The sequence below is a fragment of the Podarcis vaucheri genome (genome assembly GCF_965113315.1).
Source record: "Podarcis vaucheri genome assembly, chromosome: 4".
Classification (NCBI taxonomy): domain Eukaryota; kingdom Metazoa; phylum Chordata; class Lepidosauria; order Squamata; family Lacertidae; genus Podarcis; species Podarcis vaucheri.
The window spans coordinates 11347995-11368376 of record NC_138762.1 but is presented as its reverse complement, the minus strand read 5'-3'; the positions used below and the strand labels follow the sequence as shown (position 1 = coordinate 11368376).

Here is a 20382-nt window from a genome sequence, read left to right as displayed (position 1 = left end):
AATTCCCTAACACACTAGTCTTCAGTTGGAGGATCAGGATCCATTAGACTAGAAGATCGCAGCCTGATCCCAAGCGGGTAGCAACAGGAGCACCACCACCGGGCATATATATGGTAAGAAGTGGGTTCCCAAATGCATATTTCGGTTAAAAGTGAAAAAGTTGGAAAATACCTGCATGAGAATTTAAATGTCAGCACAGGGCTTCTGGTTAGTAGTGTCCTCTTGGTTTCTGACAGCTTACTTGCATTTCATATTGGCTCTGTCTCTCCTCATGATTTGACACTGTTCCAAGAACTAGGAACAGTTTCTTCGTTTGTTTGTTTTTTAAAGTTTCACTTAGCTATAATGATGGTTGAGCTCCCCAACTTCAGAGCGATCATTTTTGAACTGCATAGAAAATGTTTCTTAACACTGTTTCTCCTGGAGCAGTAGTTAGAAATGCCTTCTAAATAAGATTCACTTTTGATTTGGAAAGAAGGAAAACAGGATTATGAAGTTTGCTCTAAATTATGAAATTAATACTGTGATGTTTAAAGGCTCAAAAAAAAGGAGAAACATACAGCAGGGGAAAGAATAAAAGGCTTTTCTTTTATTGTGAAGAAAATATACCCATTTCCTACAATTTCAAAAAGACGTCAACATTTTGTCCTTAAGTAGCAGCTACTTAATTGGGCTCCAGTTATTTTCCAGGCAGCATTTCCATGGTGCCCAAATTCCATTCAATACGGTTGTGTAACTCAAATGAGTTCAGTGGACTGAGATTCAGGGTCACAGGTTCTGAGCCAACTAATGTAGGGCTTAGAACTGAAGACACTGAGATCTTTTGTGTTTCTTTTGCCATAGAGGCAACTTAGTACCTTATTTCCACAGTTCGTTTCCACAGCACAGCTGTTAAACAGTGTCAGTTTCACAAGTTCTTGCAGAACCGGGAGGTTTAATACTTTACAGGAAAAACTGATAAATACCAAATCTGTAAAGGTTTGACACATGAACTCCGCCATTCTTCCTAAAGCTTCACCTTACATCATCGCAAAGCTTTGGTTTGAAATTAGAGATCAGCTAAGAACAAACTTCATTTCAACATAAAAGTGGACCCTCCAGAATAACAGTCCCTCCCAACAAACATTGTCAGATTTAATTTTTTGAACAGGTATTCCTGACAGCTGTCATTTCAGATGAGTTTGGGATTTTTAGAGCATGCTTCTGTGAGCTGAGAATAGGTCAGAACTGTAGTGTTTATTGACATAAGTCCTTCAAGATTCCTAAATGTGAGCACCGACTTAAGAACTGGATGGTGGGGAAAGGCTGTCATGGGTAAGGGGAAACATGGATCTTGATTGTAGGCAAAACAGCAGCATACAGCAAAAGTTGGCTGCTGGAATGATTTTTTTTAAAAGTTGGATGTGAATTAATATAGCAGATTAGTGTTGCTAATCAAAAACCTAGTGTTCGCTACCTTCAGTTCTGTTCCAGAATTTTATGCAAATTCCTCATTAAAGGTTTTTACTGAAGCGCAAAATCCTGGCTACATTTGTGAAACCAATTAATGGATAAAATGTCTGGCTGTCTTTTGTGATGCATAGTTCCAAATAACTTCATTCTTAAAAAATGGAAATATAAAGAGATTACTAAGAGACATAAACTTTCTGTCCTTGGCCTGCTTTGTGCGTTTTTGGTCCTTGCCTGCTGAGTCTGTGCCATTAGAACAATTCTGTTACTGTGGCACACGAGATGCCTGAAACATACGGTGCTCTAAATGGCTTTTGTAAACAGGTATCAGTGAATGCTGGCTAGGGTTAGCATTGCTTGCTTCCTAACAGACATCTTAAAATTGTAGCAACTTAAATTATTTGACTGGCACATAGAGGAATTTCCCTGTTACAGATCCAGAACTACTTAACATGAGCCTTAGTAAAACATTTTGTACTGTGTCCACCTCTCCCTTTTGCACACTTACCTTGCCTTAATATTGAAAGCGTGCCAACTTTTGGATACTGTTTCCCCCCACCTTCCCTTAAAGTGCACTTCTGTGGCTGTAGATGCAGGCTTGAATTGGAATGGAGGCTGGATAATAAAAGGTGCATTGTAAGTCACTTGAGGCAGGTTCAAGTGACGTGAATTTTTGTAAAAGAAGCTTGCCTAAATTACACAAGTAGAAGTGAAGCAGGCATCCGGTTACCGGAAGTGTTCTCTATTTTTCTTATAACTATTTTGATGCAGAAGACATTTTTTAAAAACAACATTACGTTAACAAATTCTTCCAGTTTTGAAATACATGGCTCTGCTTTTGACAAGTCAGATAAATACTGTGTTGTAGAGTCCTGTACTCCCCAAAGAATCACGTGAAAGTTGCCAAAGTGATTCTAATGTCCAGTCTCTTCACATCCATTTTTAACAGAATCTTTTGAACATCACCTTGCTTTACCATTTTACCGTTGTCTGTGTAGCAAAGGAAGGATTTCATCCCACACCAAAAACACCAACACGGACCCTGAAATGATGAAAACATAAATATGCTTTAAGGTAGTGTCTGAAGACTGCATAAGGGAAGAAGGCAAACTGGAAAGCATGCAGTGGAGAGTGGTGTCGGGCTATCAACCTTCCACTTTTGTGTAAAAATATATTATTGAACCTCAGAAGTGTCTGTGCATATGGCCATGATAACAATAGCCTTTCTGGAAGTAAAATGTTGCTGGCATTTTGGAGCACTTGCATAACAGTTTGAAGGGTGTGTTGGAAATAGCTGGTGGTTATGTTTAATTTTTTACATGAACTCACATGCTGGAAACCAAGCTAATCTCACATATGTCTACCCATGAGGAGGAATTATGTGATGTTTAAATAGTCTTATGTGAACACAGTTTACCACTTATGTACACAATCCACAACTGTCTTGGCAACAACAGAGCTGATTAAATTGCTCATCACACACTTAAAGGCAAACGTCACTGTGCCCTAATTTAAAAGATGGTAGCCCCAAACAATACATATAGCCAACTATTTCCAAGGGCTCCCGGGGAAGAGTAGGATCATTGACCAGCCTTTCTCTAACACCAAACATGCTGTTAATCATTTATTAACAACAGATCACTGATGTGCCTATAGGACTTCCTCAAGCAAGGGTTGGGAAGCTGTTTTCTCAGGCAGCAGACAGAAAAAGTATGCCATACTTAAGAGGCTGCCATACTTAACCAAAGCTGTATTCTAGTGAAGGCCATATCAGGCATAGGCAAACTCAGCCCTCCAGATGTTTTGGGACTACAACTCCCATGATCCCTAGCTAACAGGACCAGTGGTCTAGGATGATGGGAATTGTAGTCCCAAAACATCTGGAAGGCCGAATTTGAATATGCCTGCTCTATATCCGTAGTTAGTTAGGAGTACTAAAGGTAAAGGTAAAGGTACCCCTGCCCGAACGGGCCAGTCTTGGCAGACTCTGGGGTTTGTGCGCCCATCTCACATCTATTGGCCGGGGGCCAGCGCTGTCCGGAGACACTTCCGGGTCACGTGGCCAGCGTGACAAAGCTGCATCTGGCGAGCCAGCGCAGCACACGGAACGCCGTTTACCTTCCCGCTGGTAAGCGGTACCTATTTATCTACTTGCACCCGGGGGTGCTTTCGAACTGCTAGGTTGGCAGGCGCTGGGACCGAGCAGCGGGAGCGCACCCCGCCTTGGGGATTCGAACCGCCGACCTTTCGATCGGCAAGCCCTAGGCGCTGAGGCTTTAGCCCACAGCGCCACCCGCGTCCCAGTTAGGAGTACTAGTTCATCCTAATAAAATATAAAGATATTTACCTATGCATGGTGCAACCCAGTATACCAATAAATAATTCCAAAATTTCTCAGGCTCAGCGAAACAACTTATGTGCAAAGAAAAAGCCAGAGCTGGGTTAAATATGGCTCCTGTGAGGTGTCCTCCTATGAAAGAAAAAGAAAGTTATTTCCTTCCTGTAAAGATTTGTTTCCTGTAACTTTTAGTGTCTAGTGTTATAATTGATAGTATGGGATATCTTTCTACTCAGAATGTCAGATAGAATTTAATTCCTGATAGTGTGATCATCTACTGTTAATAGTACTAATATTCATCATTACTCAATATCTGGTCCAAATAGTCATGTATTGCAGCCCAGTATTATGTGCTCTCTGCAACCTTGTTTATCTTAACTGGATGAACTGTGAGTTGAACCTAGGACCTTCCATGGGTGGTAGAAGTATTTCAATGTTCAGTAGCCTAAACTAAACTGATGCTGCAAAACCAGACCAGTACCTCAAGATCAGGACAATAGTTCTTGCATACATTAGCTACCATGAGGTTTCTGAACCATCTCCTGAAGGAAGCAGAATCTCTGAAATTCCAAAGGTTGGCTTTTTGTTTTGCTAACAATATCCTCAGTAATATTTGCTTTTTTTTTTACTTCTGAACTTTGGATGGAGAAGGTTAATAATAAATGAGAATACTTCTATGCTGTACAAATCCTCTCATTAACCCTTAGATAGTATCTGTGTGAGATATGGAGTTGCTTAACCTGTACAGTGGTACCTCGGGTTAAGAACTTAATTCATTCTGGAGGTCTGTTCTTAACCTGAAACTGTTCTTAACCTGAAGCACCTACTTTAGCTAATGGGGGCTCCTGCTGCTGCTGTGCCGCCGCTGCACAATTTCTGTTCTCATCCTGAAGCAAAGTTCTTAACTCGAGGTAATATTTCTGGGTTAGCGGAGTCTGTAACTGAAGCGTATGTAACATGACACGTATGTAACCCGAGGTACCACTGTATTATAAATGGGAAATTGACCTTAGAAACTACCTTAATAAAGTGAATATGGGATTTGACCTATGATTTCCCAGGTCCAAAGCCAATACTCGAAAGAATGAAGCTAGACAGTTACTGGTCCAAATTTTGTTTTAGTTGGGAATGCCTAAGGTAAACCTCTATCGCTCAGACTCAGCTTTAACCCACTCCATGCTGCTAATATACATGCATGCAACATGAGACTGCTATACTGGCCATTCTCGCAAGACTGTTGCAAGAGCTACTGAGATAATGGATGTTAAACACTTGTAAGTGCTCAGTAAGAAAATTTCAAAGCCGGAAATGAAACTAGAAAATTGCTCTCTCATGATATTGGCCCCAAATCAAGGGAAGATCTGGAGTCATGTTTGTTATATAAAATCTGTAGCCACCTTTATTTCTGATCACTAGTACATCACAAAATTGTTTCCAGCTGCTCCTGAGTCAGCTGTGTAGTGCATAGATCATTACTTCTATCATTTTGCCATATTCATTGCATAACAGAGAGCAAAAGGCTCTAGCAAACTGAACGATTCAGCAAAAGTGGCTGCCAGAAAGAAAACAGCTTTGTGTCTGTTGTGAGAGATTACAGTCTTCAATTAATGCTTTGTCACATTAAAATGCATGTGCTGCACAGAGCAATGGCAGTCTCCCAGGGTATAAATAAGGAGTTTGGATCAATTCCTTGAGAATGTCACTGTAATTTGTATTGTTCTTGGGTCTTTCACAGGACCATGCACCTGAATGTGTTGCTGATGTGTTTTGCCTCTGCTCTTTTTGTATGCCTGTTTCCTGAAAGGCTTGGATCAAGACCCCAACCTACAATTTCAGACTGCAAGGTTACTGCCAGTCAGTCTACTCAGTAGACAATGCTGGACTAGATGAAACAAATTGTACTCCAATACTATAAACTATTCGTAATGAAATGTTGTATTTATAAATAAAATTGGAATCTTGGTGAAATAGATTCAATTTAGATTCCCATTAAAGTAACTTTAATGGAAAAGTCTCAACCAAAGCCAAAACTCCATTCTCCTGTTAGGGAAGAGGCTGCTAGCTAATAACAGAACCTGAAACTAAATAATAATGCTAAAGCAACCAAAGAGAATGTACTGTCTGCTTCGTGCAAGGAAATAATAGCATGAAAGCAAGGAGAAGGAGCAAAATGTACAGTTACCTTGGAAGCATTACAGTCATAGGCTAAACTCCATTCTCTTGAGTTAAGAAATCTCTGTCCTTATTTTAGGGGAAAAGTCCAAGCACACAGGAAGCAATGCAGCAAAACACCTGGCCTCTCGGCATACGACTGTCCACTTGAATAAAATATGTGGGGCTTACCTGCCCCACATAATCAATCACATGACGCAGCACAACACACACCATTTGAATGGCAATGCCCATCAACTTTGGGAGGTCCATCCCCCTCAAACATTTTACTGGGGGGGGGCAAGAGTCATTGGTTCCTAGGAGTTGGCTCCTGTGACTGTCTAGTTAGTAGCCCATCAGTCTTTCAAGTGCACACTGTAGATTTTGAAGCACATTCCTAGCAACTCTGGATTCATACAAAAGATGAAAAGTCTACATGCACACTATACCTTTAAAACACATCTGAAGAACATTTCTCTTCCAAAGAATTGTGGGCACCGTAGTTTAAGGGTTGCTGGGAGTTGTAACTCTGAAGGGTAAAACTACAGTGCTCAGAATTCTTCTAGGAAAAGAATGTGCTTTAAACATATTAAATGACAGTATTAGTAATGGCAGGCAAACTGACCAAAAAGACAGCTTGTGCACCACTACTGAACCTTCCATGCACTGTTCAGGAAAGTCCTATAACTAGCACCCTGGTATATAGTAAGAATGTATTCCAAGAATACCCTTCTGGTTCTATGCAATGTGCAGACATTCTGTGGTTCAATTTAGACAACATTCCCACAAGGGAGACAAAAGTTTTTAAATTAGATATAGAACTACTTTAGGTGGGCACAAAGCCTTGGTAGTGCTTTTGCAGGAGATTATTAGAGGCAATAAAGTCCAATGTAGATAAGCAGTATAAAACCAATTGTGTAAGGCAATACTTAACATTCAAAGTCTATTTACAGCCTGAGATAATAACAAAAGAGGGAAGAGGATAACAAACCTTCATATACCATAATGGTAATCAGCATGGCGATTAGATGGACCTTTGTGTTGGGATTCATTGATTCAAATGTCTGTAAGGTCAGATGCAGCAGTAAAGAGAATAGGAGTTCTAGGACAAAAGCTTTTGCTAAGGTAGTTTGAATTGGGGTACTACAATTCTCCGCTGCTGTCTTTAAGTGCACTGATGTCATCCCCAACATCCAGATTAATTTGATGTAAAGATGAGCCAATACTGCTCCAGTGAACTGAGCTGAAGTCTGTAGCCACCAAGTCTTGGCCGTGATCCTACCCTTGCAGAAAAGTTGAAAGCTGCTGGAGGGGTTGTTGATGCTGCCAGGCAAAGTCAAACCATGAAGAGTAGTGATAACGTAAGTGAGGGCAAGTGCCACGTGAGGTTTGGGTGGCAAATCAGCCAGTAGACAAATCTCATGGGTACAGGCACAGATCTGGAAGATGCCGGTTAACTCAAGGAAGAAGCAGAGGATATTTGACTTATGAGACTGCTTGAGCAGTTGCCTGCAGCCAGCCGTGACCATCATTGTAACTGCCATCACAAACAGTGAGATGCAGGCTTCACTGACATCCATGATAAAAAGATCTGAAGTTCCTGCAGCAGAAATCAATAAAGTCACTTCTCCCTGTTCTGTTCCACCTCCTTAGGGACAACCACAGCTTTCTGTCCTACTCAACTCTCCTCACTTCTACTCCCTTTTGCGCTCTGAGGACTTGACAGTGCCTCCTGTCTCCTCAGTCCTGTTGGGGTTTCAGTTCCCCTGCAGATATCCATAAAATGTCAGCAGATACCAGTGCTCCACTTTGTCTGTCCCCACAGCAGGGTCAACTTTCTCTTAGCCCTACCAAGATTTCTCCATTGACTGCCCAGTCTTGTTGTTGCCAACCCAATTCTTCCGCCACCACCACTGGTTTCATTTCCAGTGCTTAATTTTCCCACTCTCTCTGACTCTAGGCAAAAATCGTTGTGATTCCAAGTTTGATTGCAGGGGTAGGGGAGAATTTGGCTCCCTGTCCTGCTTTGCTGGGGTCCTAAATGGGCAGGGACGGGCCCCACAGCTCCTTCAATGCTGTTAACAGATTCTAAATCACATTCCTTCTCTATGAATCTCAGAGCTCCCAGCTCTATTTCTCCCAATTCTTCTCTTTTGTGCTCATGATCCCCAGGCAACTGAACTGGTCCAAGGGCACGTTAGTACCATGCCACTTCTCCGTGGCACCTCTCATGCCGTGGCACTCCGCTCAGCTTTTTTTTCCCAGCCCGCTGCCAGAGGGCTGCGTCCTGCTACCTGCCCACAAGCTTCTCCCGGGTCGCCGCAGCTGGGGCGACAGATGGAGCACCGCCGACGCCGCTCCGCAGTCAGCACCAGCCGAGTGAAACAGCAGCTTCCAGCTTTGCAAGAGCAGCAGCAGCAGCCGCTTGCTGAGAAGGCCGGATTGTGTCTGCAAAGCGGCTCGCTCGAAGCCTAGCCGCCGCCTCCTGGCGGGATGGGCAGAGTCAGGCCAGGCGTGCGTGAGACTCTGGTTCCTATAGGGTCGCGGGAAGGCTGGGGGAGGAGGTGGACCCGTCTCCCCGAGAAGGAGGGGCAACAGGTGGCCCGGGCCCGTCCGCGCTCGCAGCCTTCCCCATATAGGGACGACGCGTCGCGGAATCCTCCGGGCGGAGGAGCCGGGCTGGGCTTCCTCTGACCCCTCGGGGTGAACACCTTGTGCGATCTAATACAATTAACCTGCATAGGCTAACATAGAAACAAGCAAGGCCGACTGGAATCTTAGTTTAGTACATAAATCCCAGAAGGGAAGCCTTGTTAGTCTGTTGCAGCAGAAACACGAGAGTGTAATGCGGCGCTTGTTTTAGAAACATCGGAAATGCGCCTCTGTGGATCAGGCGTTAAAATCCCATCTCTTATTTTCCTTTCCTGCTCCTCCGTCCTTCAGAACAGCACTGCCCTATAAATCCTAGAATATGTCTCTTTTTCAGATAGCAAAACGAAATTTCTGTTATATTATGTTTCCTTTTATCCAGATATTACATATGACAAGGCTGGATGACCTCAGAGGTGTTCTATGATCTGAGCAAACGCTCAGGGCTAGTTTTGATGGGCCTTCCAGCCCCGCAAGGAGGGCTGGTTCTTTGCCCTGGTTGGGCCACAGAGTGGTAGCACTTGCCTTCTTCCTCTGCCACCTGGTCGCTGGATATGCTTCAGCCGTGGCACTTTTGAATGGGAGGTTTATTATTATTATTATTATTATTATTATTATTATTATTATTATTATTAATAATAATAGAATTTCTATACCAAGAGGTCTCAGCACAGTTCACATAACAAAATCAAAATATAAAACTACAAAATATATAATCAAAATAAAAACAACTCAATAACCCCCCCCCCCCACATTTTAAAAGGGTATAGGATGCCAATCAGTTCAACCAAAGGCCAAGTTAAGAAGGAATGTTTTTGCCTGGCACCCAAAAGTGTATAATGAAGGAGCCAGGCAAACTTTCCTGGGGAGAGCATTCCATGGACGGGGAGCCACTGCAGAGAAGGCCCATTCTCATGTTGCCACCCTCCAGACCTCTCAAGGAGGAGGAACATGAAGAGGGGCCTCAGAAGATTATCTCAGGGTCCGGAGAGGTTCATATTAAAAGAGGCAGTCTTTGAGGTTTTGCAGTCCTGAGCCGTTTAAGGCATTATAGGTCAAAACCAGCACTTTGAATTGGGCCCGGAAACTAATTGGTAGCCAGTGCAGATCATGCCTGGCTTCTATCCATGGTGGTCAGTGACCATTGGTCACCTGCCATCTTACTGGGAACCAGGCATGGGCGTAGCCAGGATTTATTTTAGCGGGGAAAGCTTTTGGGGAGAGGCAGAACTGAGTTATCTGCAATGCAATTGGTCACTTAGTTAGGTATTTTTATTTATTTACTTGATTGGGGGAGCAGCTGCCCCCCCTGCCTCCCCAAAGCTACACCCACGAAGCCTGGGCATGGCATTTTGGATAACTGAAATTGGTGGGCAGCCACTGCAGATGGAAACTGCATCACCACCAACAGCAGAGGGTCAACTGCAAAGCAGGCAAAACTTTTGTTGCCATCTTCTTGCTTTGCTGCTCCTTTCCCCTAGAGGGAGGGGGGAGATGCTGGACCATCCCTGGGGGACAATGGACCCACTCACCATGGATTTGTATCAGCTGGAGGTTAAATGGGGCCGGGAATGTTGCTTCAATGTGAATGCTTTTTGGAGAAGGGGGAGGTTAAGATTTTATTTATTTGCTAATCAGTGGGTTAGAGTATTGCTTTATTATTTGAGTATTGGTAATGTTGTTCACCTCTATTTATGCAGCTGGTGTGTGTCCCCCCCCCCCGGATGTTATATGAAATACTAAGGTATTATATGATCCCCACCCCTGGTTTTCCCCTATGTTCTTATGTACTGCATATGTTTTTTATGCTGTAAGGTGCTTGGAGACCACTTTTGGGTGACAAGTGACTAATGAGTCTAGTAAATGAAAATAAATGAAATGAAATTGCACTTGGCTCCCATTCAAAAGTGGCACCACTGAAAAGCATTGGATGCCTGGAAGGAAAGGTGGTGAATGGCATTGTGGTTGGTTCAGGACAATGAGAGACCCTTCCAAGTCCCTGGGGCACTCGGCCAGTGCCTGAACTGGCTGGCTGCTGGCATAGGGCTTCATCCCATTGAGTTAAATGGAGCTTACTCCCCATTAAGCAGATACAGTATAAGATTGCGGCCTCAGTCCCTAATAAATCAACCAGCTTTGTATTTCCTTCCCTGCCCCAGCAAAATTAACAATAATTGTGATGTAAGTTTTTTCATGCAATTTCTGACCTTTTGAGATTTACCCATTTCACCATTTACAGGATTTTCCATCAAAGTGACAGAGACTTCATGTTTTCATGATACATTTTTGATGACGAGAGGTCTCCACCATCACTGGGTATTCAATTCATACATCATAAAAAAGGTAACGGACCCCTGACAGTTAAGTTCAGTCACGGATGACTCTGGGGTTGCGGCACTCATCTTGCTTACTGGCTGAGGGAGCCAGCGTTTGTCTGCAGACAGTTTTTCCGGGTCATGTGGTCAGCATGACTAAGCCGCTTCTGAAACCAGAGCAGCACACGGAAACGTTGTTTACCTTCCCGCCAGAACGGTAACTATTTATCTACTTGCACTTTTTTCCCCTTTTCTTTTTTTGGTGTGCTTTCGAACTGCTAGGTTGGCAGGAGCTGGGACTGAGCAATGGGCGCTCACCCTATCGTGGGGATTCAAACCGCCGACCTTCTCATCAGCAAGCCCAAGAGGCTCAGTGGTTTAGACCATGTATGAACTAGCAATCACAGATATGGACAATTCCCTTAATTATAGTGGCTAGGAGAAATGTCTCAGTGACAATAATTTTTCTGAACATATTAATGCTTCCCCAGTTCATTCATTAAATTGTGTCATGATCTTGAAGACAATTAGGATTGTTCACACCAACAGAAAATATGTTGTATGAATTGGTCCCTTCATTTAAACTAATAGCAGTATGATTCTGTCAGCCTTCTGACCTGTTAAAAGAAATTAGATTCTTCAAGAACCATGATAAAAACATTTGTAGCTCTTGCTGCCAAAGTTGCAAAAAGATACGTCAGTTTTTTCAACATTCAAAATATAAAAGCTAAATGAAGCCAAGCCACTTTGAAAGTGTGTGGGGTATCCCATCTCTATATATGATTTTCCATGCCTAGCTAGATTCAATCTATGACACTTTCCCAGAGACATGTGCAAACCACTATGGAAACAGGAGAACATGGAAAAACATGTAGGAGAGAGCCTCTCAAATTATCAGGAGGCTGCCGGAACAGCTCTCCTGATAAAAGGTTACAACACTTGGGTCTTTTTAGTTTAGAAAAAAAGGACTAAATGGTCCCTTGATAAGAGGTGTATAAAATTATACATGGCATGGAGAAAGTGGATATAATAATAATAATAATAATAAATTTTATTTATATCCCGCCCTCCCCAGCCGAAGCCGGGCTCAGGGCGGCTAACAACAATAAAACAGTACAAAGGTACAACATAAACAACATTCTAAAATCATTCATTATAAAAATTAATTAATTCAAGCCACTAGCAACCATTGGGCCAGAGCTCTGCGAAGATTGCCGAGGGTTTCTCATGCTCTCATAATGCTAGAACTCAGGAACATCCAATCAAGTTGAATGCTGGAAGATTCGGGAGAAAGGAATACTTCTTCATACAGCACAAACTATGAAATTCACTACCATAAGATGTAGTGATGGCTGGGTAACTTTAAAGTGGGGTTCAGTTTTATCAGATGACCACAGGTTCCAATATTATGAGAGGGAGAAAAGCATCTCTGTCCACTTTTTCCACACCTTGCCTCATTATTTACATGTCTATCATGTCTGCCCTTAATTGCTTCCCCCAGACCCCTAAATGTTGTAACTTTTCTCCATAGGGCAATTGCTTCAACCCCATGATCATGTGAGCATATAGAGGAGAACAACAAACACACAACAGAGTGGCTGTATGGGACTAGGGTTGGACTAGATGACCCTTGGTCCCAACTCAATTATAGGGCTTGAGGAAGCAGGGACAGAGACAATCAGCAGGGGACATGTGAAAGAAGATTAGGGGTAGCACTTGCCATAGGCCATCTTTTTATGGTGATTGTTCAGACATATTCCACCTTGACAACTCATTAGTTGGTAAGTGGCCAAAGTATTGGAGTCTGAGCTTCAGCATCTGTCCTTCCAGTGAGCACTCAGGGCTGATTTCCTTAAGAATGATGAGGCTGAGACTCCAATACTTTGGCCACCTCATGAGAAGAGAAAACTCCCTGGAAAAGACCCTGATGTTGGGAAAGATGGAGGGCACAAGGAGAAGGAGACGACTGAGGACGAGATGGCTGGACAGTGTTCTCGAAGCTACCAGCATGAGTTTGACCAAACTGCAGGAGGCAGTGGAAGACAGGAGTGCTTGGCATGTTCTGGTCCAGGGGGTCACGAAGAGTCGGACACGACTAAACGACTAAACAACAACAACATTGTATATGTTTCACACATATAACCTTGACAGCCGTTCTTGCAGACAGGAGACAGAAGGGGCAACAGACCTGCATACACCAGCGAGGTGATGGCGAGGGAAAGCACATTAGCTCTGACACGGATCTCTTGCGATTGCGACTCCAGCACAGTAAACTGGAATGTGATGGAGGTTACAAGTTCTGTGCAAAGGGCCTTTAAAAAATATGTCTTGAGAGGATTGCTACATTCCTGGGGATGAGGGAATAAATTGCTGATCCCTACAAACCAGACAGCGTTTTGGTACAGTTTGGCTAGAAAGCCCCCAATGAACTGGGCCACAATCTTCAGCCCGCCTTGCCTCATTGAGATGCCCTTCTGCAAGATGTCTAGCAGGATGCAGGTGGGATTGCTTACGCTCTCACTTAAGGTCAAGAGGAAATGCATAGTGAGGAAAGAATAAAGGTGGCCAAGATAGAGCTGGGCATGGTTCTCCATCTGAGCCAAAGGAAGCAGCATACCAAAGCAAGCACACAGCTGGAAAGTGGCCAACATCTCCAGCAGGAAGAGCTGCAGCTCCAGATGGCTCACAAGGTTGCGAGTCACTGCCCTGACCTCCGTTGCCAGCAACAAGGTGCCACCTCCCATAATCAAAAACAGCATGGTGGTGTGGTCATTCTCCATGATGAAACACCACTGTCTCCAGGGAGTATCGCATATTCACTTAGGCCCTCTTTTAATGCTGGGCTTCTCTTGGGGCCAGATTCCCTCTTTATTATCCTTTGCTTCTCAATGTAGTCATATTAGTCCCAGTTATCATGGGGTTTTTTTACAGCTCTCTCCCTCTTGGGTCAAATGGCCTATCCATCTGTATCTGTGGCTTTCTTTCATCAGAAGTTGTTTTGTGCTGTTCTTGGTCATGTGTGTCTGTGGCCAAACTTTCCCCTATGAACTCCACTCTTATAAAAGGACCACAGCTGCATCTTCATGCCATGGAACCCATAATCTGTGCTCGCCCTCTCGTCGCAGAAAACTACGTCCTATTCTAATAAACGGGTCACAGTTTTCATTCCCCTCTTGATATGGGGGTCAGAGTACTTCTTGTGTGGGGTGTGTGAGCAATGACTCTCCGCTTTAACTCTTGCTCTTATCTTCTGGATATTACCATCCAAACTTCTGCCCAGGGCCCCTCTTCCTTTGGGGATGTGACCAGAGTAGAAAATGAAGTATCCTTTCCCTCAGGCTTCTTTCTTTCTTCTTTGTGTGTCCCTTTTTATTTTCAGGAGGTTTCAGCAAATTATTCTAGCGCAACCCACCCACATCCCTTTGTGTCAATGAGTCGCTTCTTAAACATCCCTCTCTCCTTCTCTTGATGGGATAAGCAGGTTGGTTAATTTCTTCTTCTCATTGCCATTAAAACAAAAAAAGCTGCTTTTTGTGTTAGGAAGGGGTCAAAAGCACCCTCTGGTATTTTGAGGGGGGACCGAAAGCACCCCTTTTCTCTCAGAAGTCGACCCCCCCCCCACCGTCCTCAGGTCTCTACGAGGGTACCAAGCCCTGCTCTGGCTTGCCCCTCGCCCCCAAATTCCTCCACGCACTTTCCCCGCCTCAGACCCCAATCCCAAAACAAAGCCGACCAAAAGGAGGCTGTGAAAAAAAAAAACAGTTTTTGGTGGTGACTGAGGCAAAGCGAAGGACGCGCAGGCGCAGCCCAGCTCTGTCCTCGCGCCCCGAGTTCAAACATTTAAAAGGGTGACGGTTTCTTCCCGAGCGTTCCGAGCGCGCGCGCGCGCGCGCACGCGCACACCGCCAGCCGGAGACCGTTGGAAAGCCAGTCACGTGGTAGGGAGCTGAGAGGAGCCGCCGAAGCCCTTTCCAAATAGGGAGAAGTGGCCGGCATCTTTCTCCCTCCCCGCCCCCCCCCCGTTCAGCGTTCCCATGGAAGTGTCCACTGATGTGTCCATTCCCAGAGCAGAGATGTTACCATTAGAAAAATAGGGGGGGGGGGAACTACCGTCGCTGTCTGGCTTCCCCCTCCTGTTTTTTTTTTAAACCACACCTGAACTTGCCAGTAGTTCCCCCTAAAAAAATTACTGCATGGAAACATTTTTGAATCACGTGTTGGACAAAAACACAGCATTTAAAAAAAGAAAAGAAAGCAAATCAATCATAAGGTAAATAGAAACCGCTTAGAGAGTCCCCCCCCCTCTACAATCAAGCAGTATATAAATTTTATGAAATAAATGAAATAGACGCAGCTGCGCTTTTTAAAAGTGGCCTGATATGCAGCAGTTTGGCAGGGATTTTGTTGTTTTTTCTGGCTGGAGAAAATGCTGTGGTGGAGCAAGCTTCACCTGTTGCATTTGGGGGACACCTGGCTTGAGAGCAGTACATGTGAAAAGGATCTAGGAGTCTTGGTTGACCACAAACTTGACATGAGCCAACAGTGTGACGCGGCAGCTAAAAAAGCCAATGCAATTCTGGGCTGCATCAATAGGAGTATAGCATCTAGATCAAGGGAAGTAATAGTGCCACTGTATTCTGCTCTGGTCAGACCTCACCTGGAGTACTGTGTCCAGTTCTGGGCACCACAGTTCAAGAAGGACACTGACAAACTGGAACGTGTCCAGAGGAGGGCAACCAAAATGGTCAAAGGCCTGGAAACGATGCCTTATGAGGAACGGCTAAGGGAGCTGGGCATGTTTAGCCTGGAGAAGAGGAGGTTAAGGGGTGATATGATAGCCATGCTCAAATATATAAAAGGATGTCACATAGAGGAGGGAGAAAGGTTGTTTTCTGCTGCTCCGGAGAAGCGGACACGGAGCAATGGATCCAAACTACAAGAAAGAAGATTCCACCTTAACATTGGGAAGAACTTCCTGACACTAAGAGCTGTTTGACAGTGGAATTTGCTGCCAAGGAGTGTGGTGGAGTCTCCTACTTTGGAGGTCTTTAAGCAGAGGCTTGACAACCATATGTCAGGAGTGCTCTGATGGTGTTTCCTGCTTGGCAGGGGGTTGGACTCGATGGCCCTTGTGGTCTCTTCCAACTCTAGGATTCTATGATTCTATGATTTCTGCCTGTCCTATAGGCTAGTAAAAGCCCAGTGAGCAGCCCGTCATGAGGTGGCAGTTGAGGCAAATGCATTAGTCCCAGACCAGGGTCCATGAGGCAAATGGCTCCGCCAGCAGGATCCACACAGGCAGTAGACCCCAATCCAGATTTCTATTCCACCTTTCCTCCTGATGTAGATCTTCCCAGGCGGGTGACCGGGGTGGGGGGCACCATTTTGTGTTTCGCCTCAGGCGCCACAATGTCTTGGTCTGGCCCTTGGTTAGTGCAATTTCTGGCAAGGCTCCTAATGAAACCTTAATAGCATCAGGAGGAGTGGAAATCCAACAGGTGATTCCCTACCACAGAACTGCCCTGCTGGAGAAAGCTACGTTTGCTGAACGCCTTCTTTCTGCCCAGCTTCCTAAAAGCATAATGCAGAGGTAAAAACGACAAACGGATCATCCTGATTTGCTTGCACAAACCTTATGCAGAGGTTAGATCCAGTCTTTGCTGAGCATTCTTTTTGATCTGTTTACAGGGCAATTAATACAACAACTATCATTAATCCTGATTTACTTGCAGGGTGTTTCTTCCTGTTAATCAGCCCACACTTCTGAATGCAAACCATAAGAAAAAAACCAAAATCCACCTTTAGTTGTTTTTTTTTTAAAAAGTGTGCTAAGAACACAGAATGCCTTAACCCACTTTTAATGGCATAAACCTAAAATTCGTGTATTTTGAAGGCCCCCCCCTGCAAAATACTGTCAATCTAGAGGAACACTTAGCATGCTTAGCAGGAAAAGTGTTTTCCTTCCACCCACAAAGAGGAACAAAGGAAGAAGAAACTTTGGACTACAATTTGCATCATCTCTGGTCCTGCTAGCTAGGGATGATGGGATTTGTAGTAAAAAAAAACCCTCAGCTGTAGACCCAACTTTGGGAAACCCTGGTTTAGATGGTACCATCACTCACACAGAAGAAGACGGACGAGCTCCAAGGAGCTTGCAATATATACGTAATTCTACACATGTTGATTGCTAGCTAATGTCATGCAAATACTTTTCCACAAGAGGGTGCTAAAGATTCAAGAATGTTAATGGATATTTCTCTATGTTTCTGACTGCCTTGTCCAAACCCGAATAACCACCTTTTCTGCCTGCTAAGGATAGAATCACAGCAGAAACAACAGTCAAGTCAAAGATGTGAATATGTCAGCATGCGAAATGACGACTTTATGTTTTCAGCAGAATCAAGTGGTAAAAGTCTTCTAAGACCACTTCAAGCTGCTGGGTTGATTTTTGCACAGTTGAATGCTTTGCCATACCAAAACAAAAAGAAAAAACCCAACCCCAAAACAAAATATCCTGGACATGGGAAAGTAGCATGCTAGGAGAAATATGCTCCTTACATAATCATAGAGCTGGAACAGGCCTGGAAAGCCATCTGGTCTAACCTGCTGTTCGATGCAGGAAAGCCAGAGTTAGACATCTCCTGGCATATGGCTATCAAGCAACTTTGTTTGAAGATCTCCAGCAAGTAAAAGCCCACACTATGGTAGGACTATAGCTCATCTTCTCTGCATCCTGAAGGTCAGTCCCTGGCATCACCCTGAGCTGCCAGTCAGTGTAGACAATAGTGATATAGGCAGTGCTTTTTTCCTATATATATATACCATCATTTGGTAGGTTCAAAGGTGGCAACTGTTTGTGTCTAAGGGCTGTTCACGCACGTGTGTCAATGTGGGAGTCAATTCTTGCCGCTTGATAACTCATAGATGGATGTGGAAAGACTGCAGTGACACAGCCAGGTAATTCTAGATTGTGGAGTTAATGGTTTTATGGGAACCCTCTTTGCATGCTAACATGTTTTCTTTCTCTTCAATGTGGGGTAAGCATTACCCCGCACCACGGAGGGTGCAAGCCCTGGCGGACGCAAGCCCCACGCTGCTATTTCGGGCAATGCGGGGCTCTGAGCCACTGCGTCACTCCCAGGAGAGACGTGTGGCTTGGGCGCACTGCAGGCCAGGCCCCATGGTAAGTGACGCCTCCCATGGTGTGCCATTTTGTCACCCCCTCAGGGATGACACCTGGGCGGACCGCACCCCCTGAACCCCTCTTCCAATGCCCCTGCCCCCCTTATTCTGCTGAATTGGGACCCTGGACTTCAAGATCTGACCCTGGCTGCACCATTGAGAAACTGACTTGGTGTGGGATTTGAGATAACTGAGTCAGACGCTGAGATAACCACTTACTGATGCAGGCATGAAGCAATGAACAGTTCTGTGTGAACCAGCCCATGTGTCTTTCCTCCTACTTGCACTGTAAATTGAAAAATATATATACATGATAAAAAAATTTGTGCAAAAGCATCTGTGGGCAAAATATCTGAAAACACTTTTAAAAACTCTGAACATGTCAATGTACCAGCCTCCAGAATATCCATCACTTCAGACTATTTAAGTAACAGAGGTCTACATCACACAATGTTTTGGTTCCAGCAATATTCCCCCATGGTTCAGTAGAAAATAATATTCATTGCTCTTTTCTGTGCCTGTGGGGTTTCTGGCTGATAGAAAATGACAAGCAACATGTCAAAGTGAAAGAAAAAAAATTGTCTTGTACTTTCTCAGGAAGAATGGAGCATATGAATTGGACTTGGGCTCTGAATAGAAATTACATTTCCCTTAAACTCTGTGTAATAAACAACAACAGTGAAGCAGGACTTGACTCTTCCAGAATAATTTAGGGAGAAACCTTATGCACATGAAGCTGGCATAACTCCTGAAAATAAAGCTTCTGTAATGTTACACCACAAGGGACGTGGGTGACACTGTGGGTTAAACCACAGAGCCTAGGGCTTGCCGATCAGAAGGTTGGTGGCTCGAATCCCTGCAACGGGGTGAGCTCCCGTTGCTCAGTCCCTGCTCCTGCCAACCTAGCAGTTCGAAAGCACGTCAAAGTGCAAGTAGATAAATAGGTACCGCTCCGGCGGCAAGGGAAACAGCGTTTCCGTGCGCTGCTCTGGTTCGCCAGAAGTGGCTTAGTCCTGCTGGCCACATGACCCAGAAGCTGTACGCCGGCTCCCTCTGCCAATAAAGCGAGAGGAGCGCCGCAACCCCAGAGTCGGTCACGACTGGACCTAATGGTCAGGGGTCCCTTTACCTTTAATGTTACACCAGATTCAAACCCCATCCAGCAGCAGGGCTGCTACTGCTGCTCTGAATATGCAGAGGCAAGCCTTTCAAATATTGTTCTGAGGTGGGTTGCCATGTCCATTGACAAAGCAGAATGCACTTAGGATCCAACCTAAATCCCTTCCCTCTTGCCCCAACCCCAAATGCCCCTTTAGGGGGAGTTACACCAGCTTTGGCTCAGCCAGTTGAGCCTGAGCAAGTTATGCCCGTGTCCTTTCAGCTGTGCCAGGATTGGGGACTTAATGCTGGCTGCGCCAGGAATCAGCTGGAAATCTGTTGCATCCTAAACTGCTTACCCCAGCAGATCTTACCTTAGGATTGCCCCCTTAGTCAGTCAAAGGGTTGTTTATTTATTTGTTGCTTTCTGTACTGCTTTGCATTTCCAGAAAAAGCTTTAAGCTATTTACAACCTTTCTTAAAACATAAAATAGAACATTACAACACAGCAAAATAAAATATTACAGATGGAACTCCAGTATAAAGTACAACAAGGACCCATATTCAAGGAAGCGTAATTAACAGAAAAACAAAATATTCTCTCTCCCATATATATATATATATATATATATATATAGCAAAAAAAGTTCCACGTACAAAGCATCATTAGCAACTGAAAAAAGAACTGACAGAAGCTTCACCCACACTCCTCTACCACCACACTAGCATCTCCCAAACCCATCCTTAATAATCTATGTACAAACCTCAATCTCAATCTTTCCCACCAACCAAACCAGCTAACAATTTGTTGCAAAGCAAATTCTGAGGTATTAAAAAAACAACACTTGGCATCTGTCAGAGCTGCTTCCAGGTCCCAGCTCACATAGGACCACGCTAGCCAGCGTTCACTTTATAACAGTCTTTATTGAGTTACAAATTCCATTTCCGAAACTGCAGCGTGCAGCTCTACGTCTTATAAGCTAGACCGACGAAGCTCCGTCTGAGTCTCCGCCTCCTGCGCACCAACTTAATACCCTAGCCTTGCTCCACCTCTTACGTCTTTCCTTCCTCCTCTGGGTCCCTCTGCCCCCTGGGGTCCCCTCCTTCCTAGACTCTTCCGACGCTGACGACCCCCCGGACCCTTCTGCCTCCTTGCGGCGGGCTTTAGGACCTGGCTCCTTTCCGGGCTGCTTACTGTGC

At 44.5% G+C, this 20382-nt stretch overlaps 1 protein-coding gene across 2 annotated transcripts; it reads right to left on the bottom strand.

The window, feature by feature from the left end:
* Window positions 1-567: 567 nt before the first annotated feature.
* On the bottom strand, window positions 568-14767 carry AQP11 (aquaporin 11). 2 transcript variants are annotated; one of them, XM_082219589.1, is made up of 3 exons: window positions 13091-14767; window positions 3797-3919; window positions 568-2491 (listed from the first exon to the last, which is right to left on the bottom strand). In XM_082219589.1, exons 1-3 carry the CDS (start codon window positions 13680-13682, stop codon window positions 2430-2432), a joined length of 777 nt encoding a protein of 258 aa, XP_082075715.1. In that variant the 5' UTR covers window positions 13683-14767; the 3' UTR covers window positions 568-2429. The 2 variants fall into 2 exon arrangements, with proteins under 2 accessions (XP_082075715.1, XP_082075716.1); XM_082219590.1 differs by lacking the exon at window positions 13091-14767 and adding an exon at window positions 6930-8187.
* Window positions 14768-20382: the final 5615 nt, after the last annotated feature.

Coding starts and splice junctions, on each gene's coding strand:
- AQP11 (XM_082219589.1), bottom strand. CDS start 13,682: ATGGAGAATGACCACACCACCATGCTGTTTTTGATTATGGGAGGTGGC. Junction 3,920..13,090: donor CACCTCGCTGGTGTATGCAG/GTCTGTTGCCCC, acceptor TTTCTTTCATAG/GAGGACACCTCACAGGAGCC. Junction 2,492..3,796: donor CTGGGTTGCACCATGCATAG/GTAAATATCTTT, acceptor TCATCATTTCAG/GGTCCGTGTTGGTGTTTTTG.